Source organism: Nerophis ophidion, linkage group LG21 (genome assembly GCF_033978795.1).
Source record: "Nerophis ophidion isolate RoL-2023_Sa linkage group LG21, RoL_Noph_v1.0, whole genome shotgun sequence".
Taxonomy (NCBI): Eukaryota; Metazoa; Chordata; class Actinopteri; order Syngnathiformes; family Syngnathidae; genus Nerophis; species Nerophis ophidion.
In genome coordinates, this window is record NC_084631.1 from 3,753,201 (window position 1) to 3,775,769 (window position 22,569).

General features: G+C 38.8%; 1 protein-coding gene across 1 annotated transcript in view; it reads left to right on the plus strand.

The window, feature by feature from the left end:
- ano10a (anoctamin 10a) overlaps positions 1 to 22,569 on the plus strand; it is a 41,044-nt gene that overhangs the window by 13,638 nt on the left and 4,837 nt on the right. Inside the window, exons 5-12 of the mRNA XM_061881613.1 lie at positions 4,050 to 4,169; positions 6,121 to 6,305; positions 6,371 to 6,755; positions 8,932 to 8,987; positions 9,070 to 9,144; positions 13,188 to 13,376; positions 16,421 to 16,612; positions 18,794 to 18,922. Of these exons, the coding sequence (XP_061737597.1) occupies positions 4,050 to 4,169; positions 6,121 to 6,305; positions 6,371 to 6,755; positions 8,932 to 8,987; positions 9,070 to 9,144; positions 13,188 to 13,376; positions 16,421 to 16,612; positions 18,794 to 18,922 (1,331 nt within the window). The remainder of the gene's footprint in view (positions 1 to 4,049; positions 4,170 to 6,120; positions 6,306 to 6,370; positions 6,756 to 8,931; positions 8,988 to 9,069; positions 9,145 to 13,187; positions 13,377 to 16,420; positions 16,613 to 18,793; positions 18,923 to 22,569) is intronic.

A 22,569-nucleotide genomic window follows, 5' to 3' on the forward strand; every position in this document is an offset into this window, starting at 1 on the left:
TAATGATCATTTTTCTGCTAAATAATGCAATCATGAGAAAACCCCATGAAATTTTAAGTTACAGAAACAGAGTTAAAACTGTATCAATATTAATTTTCTTACAAATTATATACATAAATTATGGTATTCCACACAGTTACACATTTAATCAAATACAATGACAAGGAGGCAACTCGAAGAAGACGTTAGGACACCACTTTTTCAAATTGCTAACACCAAAAAAAAACTGAGCAGTCTTTTGAGTCGACATATCAGTGGACACATAGCATTATGTGACGACTGGTAGTCTGTGACCACTATCAGTCTCTGACCACCAATAGCAGTCTGCAACAGCAATTAGAAGTCTATGGTGACAACTATCAGTCTCTGACAACCACGAGCAATCTGTTTTGATGACGAGCAATCTCTGACAACTATCAGTCTCTGACAACCACTAGCAATCTGTGTTGATGACGAGCAATCTCTGACAACCACTAACAGTCTGTGACGACTAATAGCACTCACTTAACAACCACAAGCAGTCTGCAACGACAATTAGCAGTCTATGGTGACAACTAGCAGTCTCTGACAACCAATAACAGTCTGTGTTGATGACGAGCAATCTCTGACAACCACTAACAGTCTGTGACGACTAATAGCACTCACTTAACAACCACAAGCAATCTGCAACAACAATTAGCCGTCTATGGTGACAACTAGCAGTCTCTGACAACCAATAACAGTCTGTGACGACTAATAGCACTCACTTAACAACCACAAGCAGTCTGCAACGACAATTAGCAGTCTGATGACAACTAGCAGTCTCTGGCAACCACTGGTAGTTGTTGACAACAACTATCAGTCTCTGACAACCACCAGCAGCCTTTGTCAACCACTTGTAGTCTTTGACAACCACCAGCAGTCTTTGTCAACCACTTGTAGTCTTTGACGACAACGAGCAGTCTCTAACAACCACTGGCAGTTTCTAACAACCACTAGCAGTTCCTGACAACCACTAGCAGCCACTGACAATCACTAGCAGCCCCTGGTAACCACGAGCAGTCTCTGACAACCACTAGAAGTCTCTGACGACAACTAGCTGTCCGACAACCACTAGCAGTTTCTAACAACCACTCTCAGTCTCTGACAACCATCAGCAGTCTTTGACAACGACTTGTAGTCTTTGACGACAACGAGCAGTCTCTAACAACCACTGGCAGTTTCTAACAACTAGCGGTCCCTGACAACCACTAGCAGCCACTGACAATCACTAGCAGCCCCTGGTAACCACGAGCAGTCTCTGACGACAACTAGAAGTCTCTGATGACAACTAGCTGTCCGACAACCACTAGCTGTTTCTAACAACCACTCCCAGTCTCTGACAACCATCAACAGTCTTTGACAACGACTTGTAGTCTTTGAAGACAACGAGCAGTCTCTAACAACCACTGGCAGTTTCTAACAACAACTAGCGGTCCCTGACAACCACTAGCAGCCCCTGGTAACAACGAGCAGTCTCTGACAACCACTAGAAGTCTCTGACGACAACTAGCTGTCCGACAACCACTAGCTGTTTCTAACAACCACTCTCAGTCTCTGACAGCCATCAGCAGTCTTTGACAACGACTTGTAGTCTTTGACGACAACGAGCAGTCTCTAACAACCACTGGCAGTTTTTAACAACTAGCGGTCCCTGACCACCACTAGCAGCCACTGACAATCACTAGCAGCCCCTGGTAACAACGAGCAGTCTCTGACAACCACTACCAGTCTCTGACAACCACTACCAGTCTCTGACGACAACTAGCTGTCCGACAACCACTAGCAGTTTCTAAAAGCTATCAGCAGTCTTTGACAACGACTTGTAGTCTTTGACGACAACGAGCAGTCTCTAACAACCACTGGCAGTTTTTAACAACAACTAGCGGTCCCTGACAACCACTAGCAGCCACTGACAATCACTAGCAGCCCCTGGTAACCACGAGCAGTCTCTGACAACCACTACCAGTCTCTGACGACAACTAGCTGTCCGACAACCACTAGCTGTCCGACAACCACTAGCAGTTTCTAACAGCCATCAGCAGTCTTTGACAACGACTTGTAGTCTTTGACGGCAACGAGCAGTCTCTAACAACCACTGGCAGTTTCTAACAACAACTAGCGGTCCCTGACAACCACTAGCAGCCACTGACAATCACTAGCAGCCCCTGGTAACCACGAGCAGTCTCTGACAACCACTAGAAGTCTCTGACGACAACTAGCTGTCCGACAACCACTAGCAGTTTCTAAAAGCTATCAGCAGTCTTTGACAACGACTTGTAGTCTTTGACGACAACGAGCAGTCTCTAACAACCACTGGCAGTTTTTAACAACAACTAGCGGTCCCTGACAACCACTAGCAGCCACTGACAACCACTAGCAGCCCCTGGTAACAACGAGCAGTCTCTAACAACCACTAGAAGTCTCTGACGACAACTAGCTGTCCGACAACCACTAGCAGTTTCTAACAGCCATCAGCAGTCTTTGACAACGACTTGTAGTCTTTGACGACAACGAGCAGTCTCTAACAACCACTGGCAGTTTCTAACAACAACTAGCGGTCCTAGACAACCACTAGCAGCCACTGACAACCACTAGAAGTCTCTGACGACAACTAGCTGTCCGACAACCACTAGCAGTTTCTAACAACCATCAGCAGTCTTTGACAACGACTTGTAGTCTTTGACGACAACGAGCAGTCTCTAACAACCACTGGCAGTTTCTAACAACCACTAGCGGTCCCTGACAACCACTCGCAACCACTGACAATCACTAGCAGCCCCTGGTAACCACGAGCAGTCTCTGACAACCACTAGCAGTCTCTGACAACACCTAGGAGTCGTTGAGGACAACTAACAGTCTCTGATAACCACGAGCAGCCTGTTATGAGTCATCTGTGATAACGACTTGCAATCTGATGACGACTAGCAGTTTTTGACAAACAGTATTTTTTTTTTTTTTTAGCCTTTATGTAACCAAGTAATAATCCCATTGAGATACATAAAAACAGTAAACAACACATAAAACATCACATTTACAACAATAAAACTTACTCACATAACACATGTGCATACAGACAAGGTAGACTGCAATCCTTTCACAGAAGCTTTAAACTCATTCAATGTAACAAAGGTTTGAAGTTGAACGTTCGATTGGAGGTTATTCCAAGCCTTCGGTGCTGAAAACCTAAATGCTTTCTTGCCCAGTTCAGTTCTTACTTCTGGGATGACAAATCGAAGAACATTCATTGAACGCAGATTGTGACTTCTTTGATAGATTAGATGGAGTATACAAAGAATGGTTTTGTAGACGACAAACAGTAGCATTCTTTGACAACCACCAGTTGTTTGTGACAACATTCAGCATTTGTAACAACAAATAATAACATTCTGTGATGCCCACTCGTCAAATACAATAAAATTATGGCCAATAAAACAACAAATACTCACACAGAGAAAACAGTACAACACATAACAGTAATAAAAACTTTACAGTTTATAAAGTACTTGCACAAAACCTATAATTGATACAGTGACTAAATGACTTCATATGTTTTAAAGTTATACTACAAATCTCTAAGCAATCTATATTAAATATCCATAATGCGTGGAACATAGAAGATTGCTTAACAGATTTTCCATCCATCCATTTTCTACCTCTTGTCCCTTATGGGGTCGCGGGGGGTGCTGGAGACTATCCCAGCTGCACATGGGCGGAAAGTGGGGTACACCCTGGACAAGTCGCCACCTCATCACAAGGCAAACACAGATGGACAGACAACATTCACACAGATTCATTTTCATTCAAACAAAATTGCTTGTCATCTTATGGCCAGTTACTCAGGCAAAGTAAAACAAAATCAGCGAGGATCTCTTTCTATTGACAAGTACTTGTTTGCTTCTGTTACCACCATGTGATCAAATAAATACTGTACCTCACGAAATGGAGTGTGGTAACAAAACTGGTTTGTTATTGAGGAAGAAATGACAAAAGCAGCTAAAAAAATGTTTAAATGATTGTTGCCTTTTCAGTTCGTAGACTTCAATCCAAAAAAATCCTGATCCAAATATTTCCACTTCATGACAAAGAGGAACTGAAGAGACTTTCTTTTAACTGGTACAAAAAGATCAAAACATCTTTTCAGCCTCTTGGTAAGTTTTTCTCATTTTATATACATATATTTACTAAACACAAATAACCAACCTTAGGAAGACAGAAACTTTCTTGGGTGGTGAAGTGAAAATGTAATTATCTTCTGTTGATGTGTTTTCTGAATTGTACCTTTGTTTTATGCAATGGACACATGCTTCACAGTTTGGTGTAAAATAGGCAAGCTTGTTGTTTTTTCCCCTCTCTTTAAGCATGAGTGAAGAATGTCAATCAATCAATGTTTATTTATATAGCCCTAAATCACAAGTGACTCAAAGGGCTGCACAAACCACAACGACATCCTCGGTAGGGCCCACATAAGGGCAAGGAAAAACTCACCCCAGTGGGACGTTGACCATGATGACTATGAAAAACCTTGGAGAGGACCAAAAGGGGACCAAAAGGGGACCAAAAGCAATGGATGTCGAGCGGATCTAACATGATATTGTGAAAGTCCAATCCATAGTGGATCTAACGTGACCGTGAGAATCAAGTCCAAAGTGGATCCAATATAGTAGCGAGAGTCCCATCCAAAGTGGACCCAGTATTGGCAATATTGGTCATATAAGTAAATGCTGCGCACAGAATTGTTTAGAGCGGGGGTCACCAACCATCAGGTAGCCCGTAAGGACCAGATGAGTCGCCCGCTGGCCTGTTCTAAAAATAGCTCAAATAGCAGCACTTACCAGTGAGCTGCCTCTATTTTTTTACATTTTATTTATTTACTAGCAAGCTGGTCTCGCTTTGCTCGACATTTTTAATTCTAAGAGAGACAAAACTCAAATAGAATTTGAAAATCCAAGAAAATATTTTAAAAATTTGGTCTTCACTTGTTTAAATACATTCATTTATTTTTTTACTTTGCTTCTTATAACTTTCAGAAAGACAATTTTAGAGAAAAAAATACAACCTTAAAAATGATTTTAGGATTTTTGAACACATACCTTTTTACCTTTTAAATTCCTTTCTCTTCTTTCCTGACAATTTAAATCAATGTTCAAGTAAATTATTTTTTTATTGTAAAGAATAATAAATAGATTTTAATTTAATTCTTCATTTTAGCTTCGGTTTTTTCGACGAAGAATATTTGTGAAATATTTCTTCAAACTTATCATGATTAAAATTCAAAAAAATTATTCTGGCAAATCTAGAAAATCTGTAGAATCACATTTAAATCTTATTTCAAAGTCTTGAATTCCTTTTAAAATTTTTGTTCCGGAAAATCTAGAAGAAATAATGATTTGTCTTTGTTAGAAATATAGCTTGGTCCAATTTGTTATATATTCTAACAAAGTGCAGATTGGATTTTAACCTATTTAAAACATGTCATCAAAATTTCAAAATTAATATTAATCAGGAAAAATTACTAATGATGTTCCATAAATTCTTTTTTAAATTTTTAAAAAAAAGATTCGAATTAGCTAGTTTTTCTCTTCATTTTTTGGGTTGAATTTTGAATTTTAAAGAGTCGAAATTGAAGAGAAACTATGTTTCAAAATTTAATTTTTTTCTTTTTCGTGTTTTCTCCTCTTATAAATCGTTCAATTAAGTGTTTTTTCATCATTTATTCTCTGCAAAAAACCTTCCCTAAAAGGAAAAAAAATGTACGACGGAATGAGAGACAGAAATACCCATTTTTTATACATATATAGATTTATTTATTAAAAGTAAATTGAGCAAATTGGCTATTTCAGGCAATTTATTTAAGTGTGTATCAAACTGGTAGCCCTTTGCATTAAATTCCTTATTAATCTCATGATGTTTCGCAGGCCAAATTCGGACGTCGCTGGTTTAGAAAAATGTTTGCTTAGTTCCGCACTAGTAAAACAGACGAATATAATTGTATTTTTTGGGGGGCAATGAACTGTAGGTTTTCACTGATCGTCTTTTGTTGTTTTTCCATCACAAAATAACTAGTTTTTTTCATTCTAACGAACTTTGTTTGACCCGCAGATGACATCAGACACTACTTTGGGGAGGGTCAGGCTCTGTACTTTGCCTTCCTGGAGTACTTTACATTGGCGCTGGTGCCTATGGCCCTCATTGGGATGATCTATTATCTGTTTGGCTGGGACGATTACGGCAAATATGTTTTCTTTGCTGTTTTCAACCTGATCTGGTGCACTGTTATCCTGGAGGTAGGACACAACTGAATTGAATGCAATCACGCCTATATGTCACCATCTGAACTCTCCTCCTTTAGCTATGGAAGCGCTACAGTGCCTCTCTAGCCTATGGCTGGGGCACACTAAGCAGAAAGAAGGTGTTTGAAGAACCCCGGCCTGGTTTTCATGGTATTCTTGGATTCAACCCCGTTACAGGACGTGAAGAGCCCCTCTACCCCAACTATAAGCGCCAGCTCCGTGTCTACCTTGTGTCCCTACCCTTTGTTCTTCTGTCGCTCTACGTGTCCCTCTTCGTCATGATGATCTATTTTCAGATGGAAGGATGGGCTTTAATGGTCCATGATCGGGACCAAAGCCTGTGGACTGGAATTCTGACCTTCATTCCCAGTGTAGTCTATGCTGTGGTTATAAATATTATGAATGTCCTCTATAGATATGCTGCCGAGTTCCTCACAGACTGGGGTATGTTCACTTTAATTCTTCTTATTATTCTTAGCCTTTAGGGATGGGTACATAAGCCGGTACTTTTTTTTGCACCGACCGAATCCCGCCGGTCCTATGAGCACTGTTTACGTCAAATCCATTTGTGCCATGTTACGTTTTTTATATCATAACGAAGAAATTGACTCAAAAAATGCTCCAACGCAAGCATAGTAAGAGGCTGCTTTTCCAAAAATTTGCTAATTTGATGCTTATATACATTGGCTTTACTATCGACATGCTACTGATTAACATTAGCGATTCTACACGGCGATTTCAACACCTCTAAAAAACCAAGATGCACGTTACAATCAAACAGTTGGTGCTTAATAGTGCAATACTTACAGTATTAACACTTATTAGGCGTAACAACAATAAAACATAAAAACAGACCATAAACATTACATTACTGCCATCGAACGTCTTGAAGTGAAGTGAAGTATATTTATATAGCGCTTTTCTCTAGTGACTCAAAGAGCTTTACATAGTGAAACCCAATATCTAAGTTACATTTAAAGCAGTGTGGGTGGCACTGGGAGCAGGTGGGTAAAGTGTCTTGCCCAAGGACAAAACGGCAGTGACTAGGATGGCGGAAGCGGGAATCGAACCTGCAACCCTCAAGTTGCTGGCACGGCCACTCTACCAACCGAGCTATACCACCCCACAAAGTCTTGGACTTTCAATTTAATGTCATGCTTGCAAATGATATGATGATTATAAAATAATATAAGAACTGGACAGCAGTTATCTTTGTTAACTAATTTTTAAATGTTGCAATAATAAACAAGATTTTATTCTCAAAAAAACAATTAATATTTATCAACACAAGCACAAAAGTACCGAAAATGTGTTCCGTTAAAGTACTGGTATTTGATTCCCAGGTACCGGGATTGGTTAGTAGTGGTTCAAATGTGAACAATTATTATTAGCTATAGACGCATTGTGTTCTACAAAAGTCTATATTGTGTAAATTTACAAACCCCGTTTCCATATGAGTTGGGAAATTGTGTTAGATGTAAATACAAACAGAATACAATGATTCGCAAATCATTTTCAACCCATATTCAGTTGAATATGCTACAAAGACAACATATTTGATGTTTAAACTGATAAACTTCTTTTTTTTTTTTGAAAATAATCATTAACTTTAGAATTTAATGCCAGCAACACGTGACAAATAAGTTGGGAAAGGTGGCAATAAATACTGATAAAGTTGAGGAATGCTCATCAAACACTTATATGGTACATCCCACAGGTGTGCAGGCTAATTGGGAACAGGTGGGTGCCATGATTGGGTATAAAAGCAGCTTACATGAAATGCTAAGTAATTCACAAACAAATATGGAGTGAGGGTCACCACTTTGTAAGCAAATTGGCGAACAGTTTTAGAACAACATTTCTCAACGAACTATTGCAAGGAATTTAGGGATTGTACCATCTACGGTCCGTAAAATCATCAAAAAGTTCAGAGAATCTGGAGAAATCACTCCACGTAAGCAATGGTATTACGGGCTTTTGATCCCTGCATCAAAAACCAACATCAGTGTGTAAAGGATATCACCACATGGGCTCAGGAACACTTCATAAAACCACTGTCAGTAACTACAGTTGGTCGCTACATCTGCAAGTGCAAGTTAAAACTTTACTATGCAAAGCCAAACCCATTTATCAACAATATCCTAAAACGCCGCCGGCTTTTTTTCAAAGCAAACATTAAGAACTGTGAAAAACAAGTGCCCATTCCAAGAGCATAATATGTCAAGAATGATTTAATGTAATCATAAATCTTGTGACCTCTTCTTCCACTGAATTGTGGACAAATCAATAATGTTATGATTTTAAATATGATGTTTGTGTCATCAATCATCTTAGTTTTATTCAGCACACACACCATCAATGGGAGATATTACAACTTCGTACAAAATATTTCATTTACTATTCCATATTGATTGAATAACTTTTTTTTCTCTCAAATTGTTGTTTTTTCCCCCTCTTTTGTTATTAAACACATACGGAAAAAATACTTGTAACACATTAGAAATTGTTGACATATTTCAAAACTAATGTTCGTCTTGTAATGTTTGAAAAATGCTGAATAAATCACTTTTGTAATGCTGGAACCCACTCACTAAAATAACATGTGTTTGTATGTTTTTAGAAAATCACAGGCTGGAGTCCTCATATCAGAACCACTTGGTCCTCAAAGTACTAGTTGTATGTTGAAATAACATTTCTTCATATTTACTTTTTTCTCATTCCAATAAGTGATTTAATTGTTCTCATCTTTGCTTTTCAGTTCAACTTCCTGAACTGTTTTTCCTCCTTGTTTTACATCGCCTTCGTAATGCAAGACATGGTGCTGCTCAGACAGGTACATCACCTTGTGTACATTTATATGTGTATATATGTATAAATATAGATGAAAACATATTTATGATTGTATACGATTGCATTTGTCAAAGGTGACTTACATATAGCGCATGTATGTAAATGATCACGGTTCTCAATACAGTTGTGATCAAAATTATTCAACCCCCACAAAATGTTGGTGTTTTAGCAAGTTGGACATTTATTCCGTCTTTTGTTTATAGTCATATCAAATAAAGATGCGTCAAATAGACAAATGCAACTTGAATTACAACATTATATTTTGTAACATACCAAACAGTGTCATTTCTCTTAATATCTCATTGACAAAATTATTCAACCCTTTGAAGATCATAACTCTTAAGAACAGAATTTGAATAAGGTCTTTTCAATCAAGTGTTGAAAACACCTGTAGATGTGATTAGAACCATAACGAGCAACAATTAAACTGATTGAAAAAGACTGTGAAACTCAGCTTCTTGTAGATGGTCAATGGTGTATTTGCAACATGGTGAAGTCCAGGGAGTGGTCAAAGAAGTCAGGAGAGGAGGTCATTTCTCTTCATAAGAAAGGCTATGGATATAAGAAAATAGCAAAGACATTACACATTCCAAGAGACACAGTTGGGAGCATAATTCGCAAGTTTAGAGCTAAAGGCACAGTGGAAACACTACCTGGGCGTGGTAGAAAGAGGATGCTTTGTGTGTACAGTGGTGAAAACCCCCCGGGTAACAGCTGAGGAACTACAACAGGACATTGCAGAGGGGGGGACGCAGGTTTCGTCCCAGACAATAAGGCGCGCACTACGAGATCAAGGCCTCCATGCCAGAACTCCCAGGCGCACCCCACTTCTGACTACCAGGCACAAGAAAAATAGACTCCAGTATGCCAAAAATCATCTGGACAAACCACAAAGATTTTGGGAAACTGTTCTATGGAGTGATGAGACAAAAGTGGAACTCTTTGTGCCTATGAATCAACGTTATGTCTGGAGGAGAAAAAAATGAAGCTTACAAAGAGAAGAACACCTTGCCTACTGTTAAGCATGGTGGGGGGTCAATCATGCTCTGGGGCTGTTTCTCTGCCTCAGGTACCGGGAATCTCCAGCGCGTTCAAGGCATTATGAATTCTATTTCCTAGCAGGATATATTAGCTGCAAATGTCATGAAGTCAGTGACAAATCTGAGGCTTGGGAGACGTTGGACCTTCCAACAGGACAAAGATCCCAAGCATACCTCCAAATCAACGTCAGAGTGGTTGCAGAAGAAGGGCTGGAAGACTCTGGAGTGGCCTTCACAGTCGCCAGACCTAAATCCTCTAGAAAAGCTGTGGTGGGACTTGAAGAAGGCAGTTGCAGCACGCAAGCCCAAGAATATGAATGAACTGGAGGCCTTTGCCCAAGAGGAATGGGCTAAAATACCTGTAGATGCTTGCAAGAAGCTTATGTATCACCTTTGAAGGATGTAATTACTGCCAAAGGCTGTTCTACTAAGTACTAAAGATGCATGTAACTAGGGGGTTGAATCATTTTGTCAATGAGATATAAAGAAAAATTTCCTTTTTTGGTATTTTGTAAAATACAGTGATACAATTTAAGTTGCATTTGTCTATTTGACACGTCTTTATTTGATATGACTATAAACAAAATACGGAATAAATGTCCAACTTGCTAAAACACCAAAATTGTGTGGGGGTTGAATAATTTTGATCACAACTGTATCTCTGACTTTTAAGATCACAGTTCATTTTTGGTAAGAAGTAAACCAAACATTTAACAACTTGAACGATTTGAAAAAAGTCAAACAGAAAGCTGTTGACAAGTCATTTTACAATAAATCAAAACGTAATCTAATAATTTACATTGTCAACCTTTTCTAGGAAAATTATGACTTTCGTCAAATGTTACCGTTGAATTTTTGTAAAGATTTTTTAAAAATTGTAATATGATGACTTGACTCATTTAAAAGCAATCATTTTATGTAATACTTTGGATTTCTCGTGAAATTGCAACATGTTACGAATACATTTTCCATATTTATTCTTGCGAAATGACTACTTTTTAAAATAAATTTCCAACTTTCGTAATGTTAAATTCTGAAATAAAAGATAAATAAATCAATAGAAAATAATATAGAATAGTTTTGAATGTTTTTTTTTTGTGAAGTAAAGGTTTCGGACAAGTTCAACAATATGAGTTAAGAGTATGAATGATTATATTATTTCTAATTTATTAGTTGAAGTACAGTAATTAAAATGATGGTTATATTTGTTTGGGTGATATATTAACATTAATACTTTAGCTGCAGTTATTGGGCATGTTCTCCATTTCTGTTGAAGAATCACAGCACACCGCTTTAATCATATCCACTTGCATGTATTTTACCTGAAAAGACAAATGTTCCCAAACAGGAGAATTTAACCCTGAAAGAAGGTTGTCAAGCTCAAACTTCTTTTTCGTCAATATCACCAGCCATGAACCCAGCGAGCCCAGTTATTTTCTGTTACACCCACACCGTAAATATTGGAATTTATTTTTAAAATTGTTATAAGCACACCTTTGCATTACATTCTATCCTTATTAACGTTAAAGAAAACAAAAAAGAAAGGGGCGGTATAGCTCGGTTGGTAGAGCGGCCGTGCCAGCAACTTGAGGGTTCCAGGTTCGATCCCCGCTTCCGCCATCCTAGTCACTGCCGTTGTGTCCTTGGGCAAGACACTTTACCCACCTGCTCCCAGTGCCACCCACACTGGTTTAAATGTAACTTAGATATCGGGCTTCACTATGTAAAGCGCTATATAAATATAATTCACTTCAATTCACTTCACAAATATTCATCAACTCAAAACAAATAGTTACTTTATAATCTGTTACACAAAAGATTCAAAGTGCATCAATTTGCCTAAAATCTACAAAAACACTTAGTTCTTATTTAAATTGTAGTTGTTTTTGACCTTCTTCAACCATTTGGGTACTCAAAAATAAAATTATATACATTCAATAAATCAGTGGTTCTCAACCTTTTTTCAGAGATGTACCCCCTGTGAACATTTTTTTTAATTCAAGTACCATTTAATCAGAGCAAAGCATTTTTGGTTGAAAAAAAAGAGATAAGGAAGTAAAATACAGCACTATGTCATCAGTTTGTGATTTATTACATTGTATAACAGTGCAAAATATTGCTCATTTGTAGTGGTCTTTCTTGAACTATTTGGAAAAAAGATATAAAAATAACAGAAAAGTTGTTGAAAAATAAACAAGTGACTCAATTATAAATAAATATTTCTACACAAAGAAGTAATCATCAACTTAAAGTGACCTCTTTGGGGATTGTAATAGAGATCCATCTGGATTCATAAACTTCATTCTAAACATTTCTTCACAGAAAAAGAAATCTTTAACATCAATATTTATGGAACATGTCCCCAAAAAATCTAGCTGTCAACACTGAATATTGCATTGTTGTATTTCTTTTCACAGTTTATGAACTTACATTCATATTTTGTTGAAGTATTATTCAATAACTATATTTATAAAGATTTTTTGAATTGTTGCTATTTTTAGACTCTTTTAAAAAAAAATCAAGTACCCCTTGGCATACCTTGAAGTACCCCCAGAGGTAAGCGTACCCCCATTTGAGAACCACTAATAGTAAATTCAAAGTGATCAATGTAAAACACTTGAACTTACAAAACTTTATTTTCTTACTCAATATTCAATATGAGGAAGTCGGGATTAATGGATACAATGGGAACGTTTTGTAGTGCACAGCTTTTAACACTTGATTCTGCATGACACGAATAAATCACGTACTGTGCGTCATACGTGTCCCCCTTGGCATTGCACCGGGTCTGTCCCACTATTTGAGAAGGACGGTGCTGGCGAAGACTTAATTTATATTGTGTGTAAAATGGGTACATGTCTTTTCTGAACCAAACGTTCTGCCGCAAACGATTATATTCCTCATACTGAACATGTATTGTTAGACCCACATAAACACGTTTTTTAATCATATCTTTCTTGATGTTTGCGCTCTTGTGGCTTCCCAGAGTTTGGCAACCTTGTTGATCACCAGTCAAATCCTAAACCAGTTCCTGGAGGCCTTCCTGCCCTACTGGCTTCAGAGGAGACGCAATAAGAAGATGATGTGCAAAGTTAAGAAGAGTAGAATTGTGGAAGGCAAGGAACTTCTTTTGAATGAGCAGGTTGAACTGGAAGCTGAGATGAACACATACTTGGTAACTTCTCATTTCCAACTACCGTATTTTTCGGATTATAAATCGCTCCGGAGTATAAATCGCAAGGGCCGACAATGCATAATAAAGAAGGAAAAAAACATATATACGTCGCACTGGAGTATAAGTCGCATTTTTGGGGGAAATTTATTTGATAAAATCCAACACCGGGCTTCACGGTGGCAGAAGGGTTAGTGCGTCTGCCTCACAATACGAAGTTCCTGCAGTCCTGGGTTCAAATCCAGGCTTGGGATCTTTCTGTGTGGAGTTTGCATGTTCTCCCCGTGAATGCGTGGGTTCCCTCCGGGTACTCCGGCTTCCTCCCACTTCCAAAGACATGCACCTGCGGATAGGCCCCTCCCGCCTTCAAAGACATGCACCTGGGGATAGGTTGATTGGCAACACTAAATATTGGCCCTAGTGTGTGAATGTGAGTGTGAATGTTGTCTGTCTATCTGTGTTGGCCCTGCGATGAGGTGGCGACTTGTCCAGGGTGTACCCCGCCTTCCGCCCGATTGTAGCTGAGATAGGCACCAGCGCCCCCCGCGAGCCCAAAAGGGAATAAGCGGTAGAAAATGGATGGATGGATGGAAAATCCAACACCAACAATAGACATTTGAAAGGCAATTTAAAATAAATCAAAAATAGTGAACAACAGGCTGAATAAGTGTACGTTATATGAGGCATAAATAAGCAACTGAGAAGGTGCCTGCTATGTTAACCTAACATATTATGGTAAACGTCATCCAAATAACTATAACATATAGAACATGCTATACCTTTACCAAACTATCTCTCACTCCTAATTAGGGCTGTGAATCTTTGGGTGTCCCACGATTCGATTCAATATTGATTCTTGGGGTCACCACTCGATAATATATCGATTTTTTCTCGATTCAAAAACGATATTTTTCGGATTCAAAACGATTCTGTATTCATTCAATACATAGGATTTCAGCAGGATCTACCCCAGTCTGCTGACATGCTAGCAGAGTAGTAGATTAAAAAAAAAAAAGCTTTTATAATTGGAAAGGACAATGTTTTATCAACTGATTGCAATAATGTAAATTTGTTTTAACTATTAAACAAACCAAAAATATGACCTATTTTATCTTTGTGAAAACATTGGACACAGTGTGTTGTCCAGCTTATGAGATGCCATGCAAGTGTAAGCCACTGTGACACTATTGTTCTTTTTTATTATTTTTATAAATGTCTAATGATAATGTCAATGAGGGATTTTTAATCACTGCTATGCTGAAATTATAACTAATATTGATACTGTTGTTGATAATATTCATTTTTGTTTCACTACTTTTGGTTTGTTCTGTGTGGTGTTTGAGTCTCCTCTCAATTGCTCTGTTTATTGCAGTTCTGAGTGTTGCTGGGTCAGGTTTGGTTTTGGAATTGGATTGCATTGTTATGGTATTGCTGTGTATTGGTTTGTTGGATTGATTAAAAAAAATAATAATAATAAATAAATAAAAATAAAAAAAATAAATTTTTTAAAAATGAGAATTGATTCTGAATCGCACAACGTAAACGATTCGATTCGTATTCGAATCGATTTTTTCCCACACCCCTACTTCTAATTGATAAATCCGATGAAACCTTCTTCCTTGATGTCGCTTCTAAACAACTCTGCCAACTACAAAGGTATGCGCCGCTTCCTCTTGTCTTTTTCTGCTGCATATTTCTCTACATCCATCTTGTAATCTGCAGTACATGATTTCCTTTTTGGTACCATTTTTGTTCAGCCCTTCTCAGATTTTATAAGTTACCGCCAACATTGAAATGATTCATTTTAATAGCTACGGCAGTAGCATATAGCACAGGGGTCGGGAACCTTTTTGGCTGAGAGATCCATGAAAGCCAAATATTTCAAAAATTTATTTCCGTGAGAGCCATATCATATTTTTTAACACTGAATACAACTAAATGCGTGCATTTTTAAGTAAGACCAACATTTTTAGAGTATAATAAGTCTCTTATTCTTTTTAATACCATTGTTATTCTGAAGCTAACCAATAATAAATAAATTGTCATGTCTGTTGATCATTTTTTTGTTTGGCCACGTGCTGCTTGTCCTTTGGACTCTTTAAGTTCCTGTTTTTTTTCCTTGGTTACTCATTTTGTCCACCTGTCTCTGGTGGACAAAATGCCTGCTCACCTGCTTCCCGAGCACTAATCAGAGGCAGTATTTAAGCTCGTCTTTGCCAGTCAGTCGCCCTGTGCTGACTTGTTTCATGCCTTGCCATAGTTTCGTGCTTCATGCCATGCCAAGTAAGTTTTGTTTGATTTATGTTCTTAGTCTGTTTATGCGTTAGCTTTGTTTTTTAGCCCAAGTTGTGCCTCCGCTGTGAGCGATTTATGTTTGTATATTTTTTTTGTTAAAATTAAATCATGTTTTTACCTAAATGCCATGTCCCGAGTAGTCCGTCTGCCTTCCTGGGAGAACGACCTCGCAGCAAGCTGCAACCCCTTCCCACCCATTGTGACATAAAATACTTCTTACCATTAATGCTACTTCTTGAACAGGTGCGGTAGAAAACGGGTGGATGGATTTAAATGCATGAGAATTTTTTTTATTTTGCACGTTATTTTTAGCACTGTGATTACCAACGAAATTATTCATAATTATCGCGTTAAGCAATGTCAGCTAAGATTTATCTGAGAGCCAGATGCAGTCGTCAAAAGAGCCACATCTGGCTCTAGAGCCATAGGTTCCCTACCCCTGATATAGCATATAGCAGTTAGCATCCGATGACCCACAATACACTTCTGCCATGACCCTCCCCCGCCGAATTATTATTGGTTGACGTGTGTGTGATGATTGCTGACATTCTCTTGGTCTTTTCCGCGAATGAGATAAATAATATTGTTTAGTATTTTACGGTAATGTGTTAATAATTTCACACATAAGTCGCTCCGGAGTATATGTCGCACCCCCGGCCAAACTATGGAAAAAAACTGCGATTTATAACCCGAAAAATACGGTAAGTGTTATAGGAATCCAGATTGAAGTATTGATGATGTGTTTGTCACAGGGTACTTTTGATGACTACCTGGAGTTGTTCGAGCTCTTCGGTTACGTCAGCTTGTTCTCATGTGTTTATCCTCTGGCTGCTGTTCTCGTGGTTTTGAATAACATCACAGAGATGTACTCGGATGCCTTCAAAATGTGCAAGGTGTTCAAACGGCCCTTCTCAGACCCGGCTGCAAACATCGGAATCTGGCAGGTGATTACACTTTCACACGTTGACTATAAAATCTGTTAATATGCTGAACAAAAAATATAAACACAACACTTTTGTATTTGCTCCCATTTTTCAATAGTTAAACTCAAAGATCCGAAACCTTTATTATATACACAAAAGACCTATTCCTCTCGAATATTGTTCACAAATCTGTCTAAATCTGTGTTAGTGAGCATTTCTTCTTTGCTAAAATAATCCATCCCACCTTACAGGTGTGGCACATCAAGATGCTGATTAAACAGCATGATTATTTCAAAGGTGTGTTTTAGACTTGCCACGATAAAAGGCCACTCTAAAAGGTTCAGTTTTATCATATCACACAGCACGATGCCACAGATGTCGCACGTTTTGATGGAACGTGCAGTCGGCATGCTGACTGCAGGAATGTCCACCAAAACTGTTGCTCGTGATTTGAATGTCCATGTCTCTACCATAAGCCGTCTCCAAAGGCGTTTCAGAGAATTTGGCAGTACTTCCAACCGGCCTCAAAACCGCAGACCACGTGTAACCACACCAGCTCATGACCTCCACATCCAGCTGGTGCACCTCTATGATCATCTGAGACCAAACACCCGGACAGCTGCTGCATCAATTGGTATGCATAACCAAAGATTTTTTGCACAAACCCTGAGAACCCGTCTTAGGGAAGCTCATCTGAATGCTCGTCCTTCTCATCGGGGTCTCGACCTGACTGCAGTTTTTCGTCCGTAACCTACGTGAGTGGGCAAATGCTCACATTCGATGGCGTCTGGCATCTTCACGGGTGAATCACTGTTCAGGGCTGATGGCATACAGAATGTCTGGCGTCGTGTGGAAGAGTGGTTGGCTGATATCAACGTTGTGTATCGAGTGACCCATGGTGGGGGTGAGGTTATGGTATGGGTATGTTATAGACAACGAACAAAAGTATACTTTATTGAATTTAAAGTTAAAGTACCAATGATTGTCACACACACACTAGGGGTGGTGAAATGTGTCCTCTGCATTTGACCCATCCACTTGATCATTCCCTGGGAAGTGAGGGGAGCAGTGGGCAGCAGCGGTGCCGCGCCCGGGAATCACTTATGGTGATTTAACCCCCATTTCCAACCCTTGATGCTGAATGCCAAGCAGGGATTCAATGGGTCCCATTTTTTTATAGTCTTTGGTATGACTCGGCCGGGGTTTGAACTCACAACCTACCGATCTCAGGGCGGACACTCTAACCACTAGGCCACTGAGTAGGCGTGACTAGATTCTGTGGCCCATTATTGTGCCATTCACCCAACAGTTTGGTTGTAGTGTGACAGTGCACAGCACCATGTTGCAAGGATCTTTACCCAACTTCTGGAAGCTGAAAACATTCCAGTTCTTGCATAGCCAGCATACTCACCGGCCATGTAACCCATTGAGCATGTTGGGATGCTGTAGATCGGCGTATAGGACAGTGTCTTCCTGTTCCTGCCGATATCCAGCAACTTAGCACAGCCATTGAAGAGGAGTGGAACAACATTGAAGAGTGGAACAACCTTCCACAGGCCACAATCAACAACCTGATCAACCATGAATTGATTAATGTGGACCCCCATTTAAACAAGTTGAAAAACTTATTCGGGTGTTACCATTTAGTGGTCATTTTTACGGAATACGTACTGTACTGTGCAATCTACTAATACAAGTTTCAATCAATCAAAAAAAAAATCTATGTGAAGGCAAATGGTGGTCACACCAGATACTGACTGCTTTTCTGACCCCCTCACACACCCTTGTGAGGCATTGTTTTGGGCACCCTAAAGCACACCTGTGCAGTAATCATGCTGTTTAATCAGCATCTTGATATGCCACACCTACGAGGTGGGATGGATCATCTTGGCAAATAAAAAATGCTCACTAACACAGATTTAGACAGATTTGTGAACAATATTTGAGAGGAAAAGGTATTTTGCGTGTATAGTAAGTGTGACATCTTTGAGTTCAACTCATAAAAAAATGTTGAGTTTGTATTTTTGTTCGGTGTAGTAGATTTGTGAATCATTGGGCAACCAAGAATTTGATCCGATTCCTAATCCTGGGGTGATGATTCAATTAAAAATCAATTCTCAAATCAACACAATTCTCCTTAGTTGTTTAATATAATAATTATAGTGAGTTATATAATTTATTGTTGTGTTTGTTTGTTTTCAGCTTGCTTTTGAAGCCATGAGTGTCATCGCTATCGTGACCAACTGTGCACTTATTGGCTTGTCCCCTCAAGTCAAAGCTTTCTTTCCAGACTCAGACATGCGCCTCATACTGTGGACCGTGGCTCTGGAGGTAAGAATTGTGTGACCTTCTTATCACCTAAATGGACATGATTGTATGTACTTTTCCGTGGGAACATTTTTGGTTTTTCCTCCTTGAGGATGCAAGTTCTTGTTCGGAGTGTTGTTGTTATTAGTTTAGTTTTTGACCCTTGCTTGGACTCCTGTGTTTACAGATCTCACATGTTGTTCCTGGAATTAACTCACTAAGTTTCTGGGTGTCGTCCCTTAGTTCTAAATTCAGATATTTTCTAGCTCATCTCTCTGTTTTTAGATATTTTATTCCTCTTGATGGCGCTGTTGCCTGGGTTGGCAACATTGTCCTGCTGCTGTTCTCAACACATTGTCACGATCAGCTTAATATTCTAGATTAGGGGAAGGGAGCCTTTTAGAGATGCGCGGTTTGCGGTCTCATCCGCGGAGTCTGCGGATAAACCGCGGGTTGGGCGGGTGACATGACGAAAAAATAGATTTTAAATAGATTCGGGCGGGTGGCGGTTGAACCATTTGGAAATATATGATATACATTGTTCAGAGATCGGTAACTTTTACCGTTCAAAGAGCCATTTTGGACCTGTGTCACAAAGCGAAGAAGACATTAGTTGACGTAAACATTCTCAACAATGTCTGCTGGCAGTCGCCCAGTTAATAAGTATTAGGGCGTGCTATGAAGCCAAAGCCTTTGATGCCTTCTACAACATGTACAATTTACTTGCAAGTCCAGCAATATGTTGTGTGGGGCTTCCACTGACACACGCACACGACTGCAAGGTATACTGAGTGATACAGAGTACACTAATGGTTGTGGTATAAACCATTTTAACACTCTTACTAATATGCGCCACACTGTGAAGCCACACCAAACAAGAATGACAAACACATTTCGGGAGAACATCCTCACAGTAACACAACATAAACGCAACACAACAAATACCCAGACTCCTTTGCATCTATGATACATCCTGACTATATTATACTCCCCACTAGCAGCGAACCCCCCGTGCGTCTAAGGTGGGCGAGGCTGGGGGCGCGGGGGTGTAAAGTATATTCAAGGTGTGTCATGGATGCAAAAGATTCTGGGTATTTGTTGTGTTGCGTTTATGTTGTGTTACTGTGAGGATGTTCTCCCGAAATGTGTTTGTCATTCTTGTTTGGTGTGGCGCATATTAGTAAGAGTGTTAAAATTGTTTATATAACAAACATTAGCGTACTCTAGTACCCAGTATGCCCTTCAATCTTGTTCGTGTGTTTGCGAAAGCTGCATACAGCGTGTTGATGGACTGGCAAACGGTTCGTACATGTTGTTGAAGGTGTCAAAGGCAATGGCTTCACAGCACGCCCTTATTCCCGTTATCTGATTGAGCACCATCGGATATTCGCGAGAACGTTAGCGGCTCCCATTGCCTTCTTCACTTTGTGACACGGGTCAAACTAGCTCTTTTAGTGGTAAAGGTCGCCGACTCCGGATATTTAACAGGGCGGGCGTTTGCGGTTCTGATAAAATGTTGGTTCGGGTGGATGATGACTTTAGTGATGCGGTTGTGGATGATATATATGCCTATCCGCGCATCTCTAGAGCCTATGGTTCTAGAGCCAGATGTGGCTCTTTTGATGACTGCATCTGGCTCTCAGATAAATCTTAGCTGACATTGCTTAACACGATAAGTAATGAATAATTCCGCTGGTAATCACAGTTTTGATTGTTTGAAACTTTTATTAGTAGATTGCACAGTTCAGTACATATTCCGTACAATTGACCACTAAATGGTAACACCCAAATAAAGTTTTCAACTTGTTTAAGCTGGGGTCCACGTAAATCAATTCATGGTATGTGTTAAAAACAACGTTGAAAATATAAAACATTCTCATGCATTGTAATCCATCCATCCATTTTCTACCCCACCACTTCAAGAAGTCGAATTAAGAAGTATTATATTTATTATTGTCTATCATCAGAATAACAATGTTATCAAAAAGAATAAGAGACTTATTATACTCTAAAAATGTTGGTCTTACTTAAAAATGCACGCATTTTGTTGTATTTAGTGTTAAAACATATAATCTGGCTCTCACAGAAATACATTTTAAAATATTTGGCTTTCATGGCTCTCTCAGCCAAAAAGTTTCCCCCCCTGTTCTAGATCTTTGACGTAAAGTTTGCGTGTGTGAAGTATTGATTGTCTCGGTCAACAATGAAAATCCATGTATTGCTCTTACAAATCATAAACTGTAGTGCAAGCACATTTTAACGAAAAGTTTAGTGTCGTCAAAAATCTGATTTTTTTTTTTTTGTGTGTTGAGAAGTTGGGAGAAAATGTTAGCACTCTGCAAAATCTTCATTCTAAAATCCTATAAAAGAGTGTGTGACAGTGATTGAGTAATTTTGTGCGCCGTCCGCAAGTTTGCCTCCAACACCTCAAAGCCCATTTGAATCATATTTTGTAAAAAACATTACTTTCATGCATCACAACCAAAACACTGAAACTGTGGGGAATGATCGTATACACAGTGAAACATGTATTTATTTTATTAATTGACAGTTAGAGCAGCCGGTGGTTGCAGCACAGTAACGGCAGCCCAGGAATGGCTGGACTTTGTGCCATGTACGGCTGCTACTGCAAGTCACTCTCCTGCGTTGTAACAATAAATTGAGTACTCAAACAAGAGTCAAAATCTTGTATCCTTTTTGATACGCTGGCACGTTTTTAAATTTCAAAGATTCCACACCAAATATTACATAATTTTCACATGAAAGTCTAAACTGGCTGTGAGCAAGCTACTGTTTGAACACATTTTGTGGTAAATTACACAAATTATAAATATATTGGGGGGTTATCAGTGTCACCCAACTCTTCTAAAATGTTATGTATCATTGCAGCGACCATCTTTTCCAACTAGGGCTGCGGATCTTTGGGTGTCCCACGATTCGATTCAATATCGATTCTTGGGGTCACGATTCGATTCAAAATCGATTTTTTTTTCAATTCAACATGATTCTCGATTCAAAATTTTTTTTTCCCGATTTAAAAGGATTTTGTATTCATTCAATACCTAGGATTTCAGCAGGATCTACCCCAGTCTGCTGACATGCTAGTAGTAGTAGTTGATTTTTTAAAAAGCTTTTATAATTGTAAAAGACAATGTTTTATCAACTTATTGCAATAATGTAAATTTGTTTTAACTATTAAACAAAATAAAAATATGTCTTATTTTATCTTTGTGAAAACATTGGACACAGTGTGTTGTCAAGCTTATGAGATGCCATGCAAGTGTAAGCCACTGTGACACTATTGTTCTTTTTTATTATTTTTATAAATGTCTATTGATAATGTCAATGAGGGATTTTTAATCACTGCTATGCTGAAATGATAACTAATATTGATACTGTTGTTGATAATATTCATTTTTGTTTCACTACTTTTGGTTTGTTCTGTGTCGTGTTTGTGTCTCCTCTCAATTGCTCTGTTTTTGCAGTTCTGAGTGTTGCTGGGTCAGGTTTGGTTTTGGAATTGGATTGCATCGTTTTGTCGGATTGATTAAAAAAAAAAAAAAAGGATTTTTAAAAATGAGAATCGATTCTGAATCGCAGAACGTGAGAATCGCGATTCAAATTCGAATCGATTTTTTCCCACACCCCTAGTAAGCACTACATTATCTCTG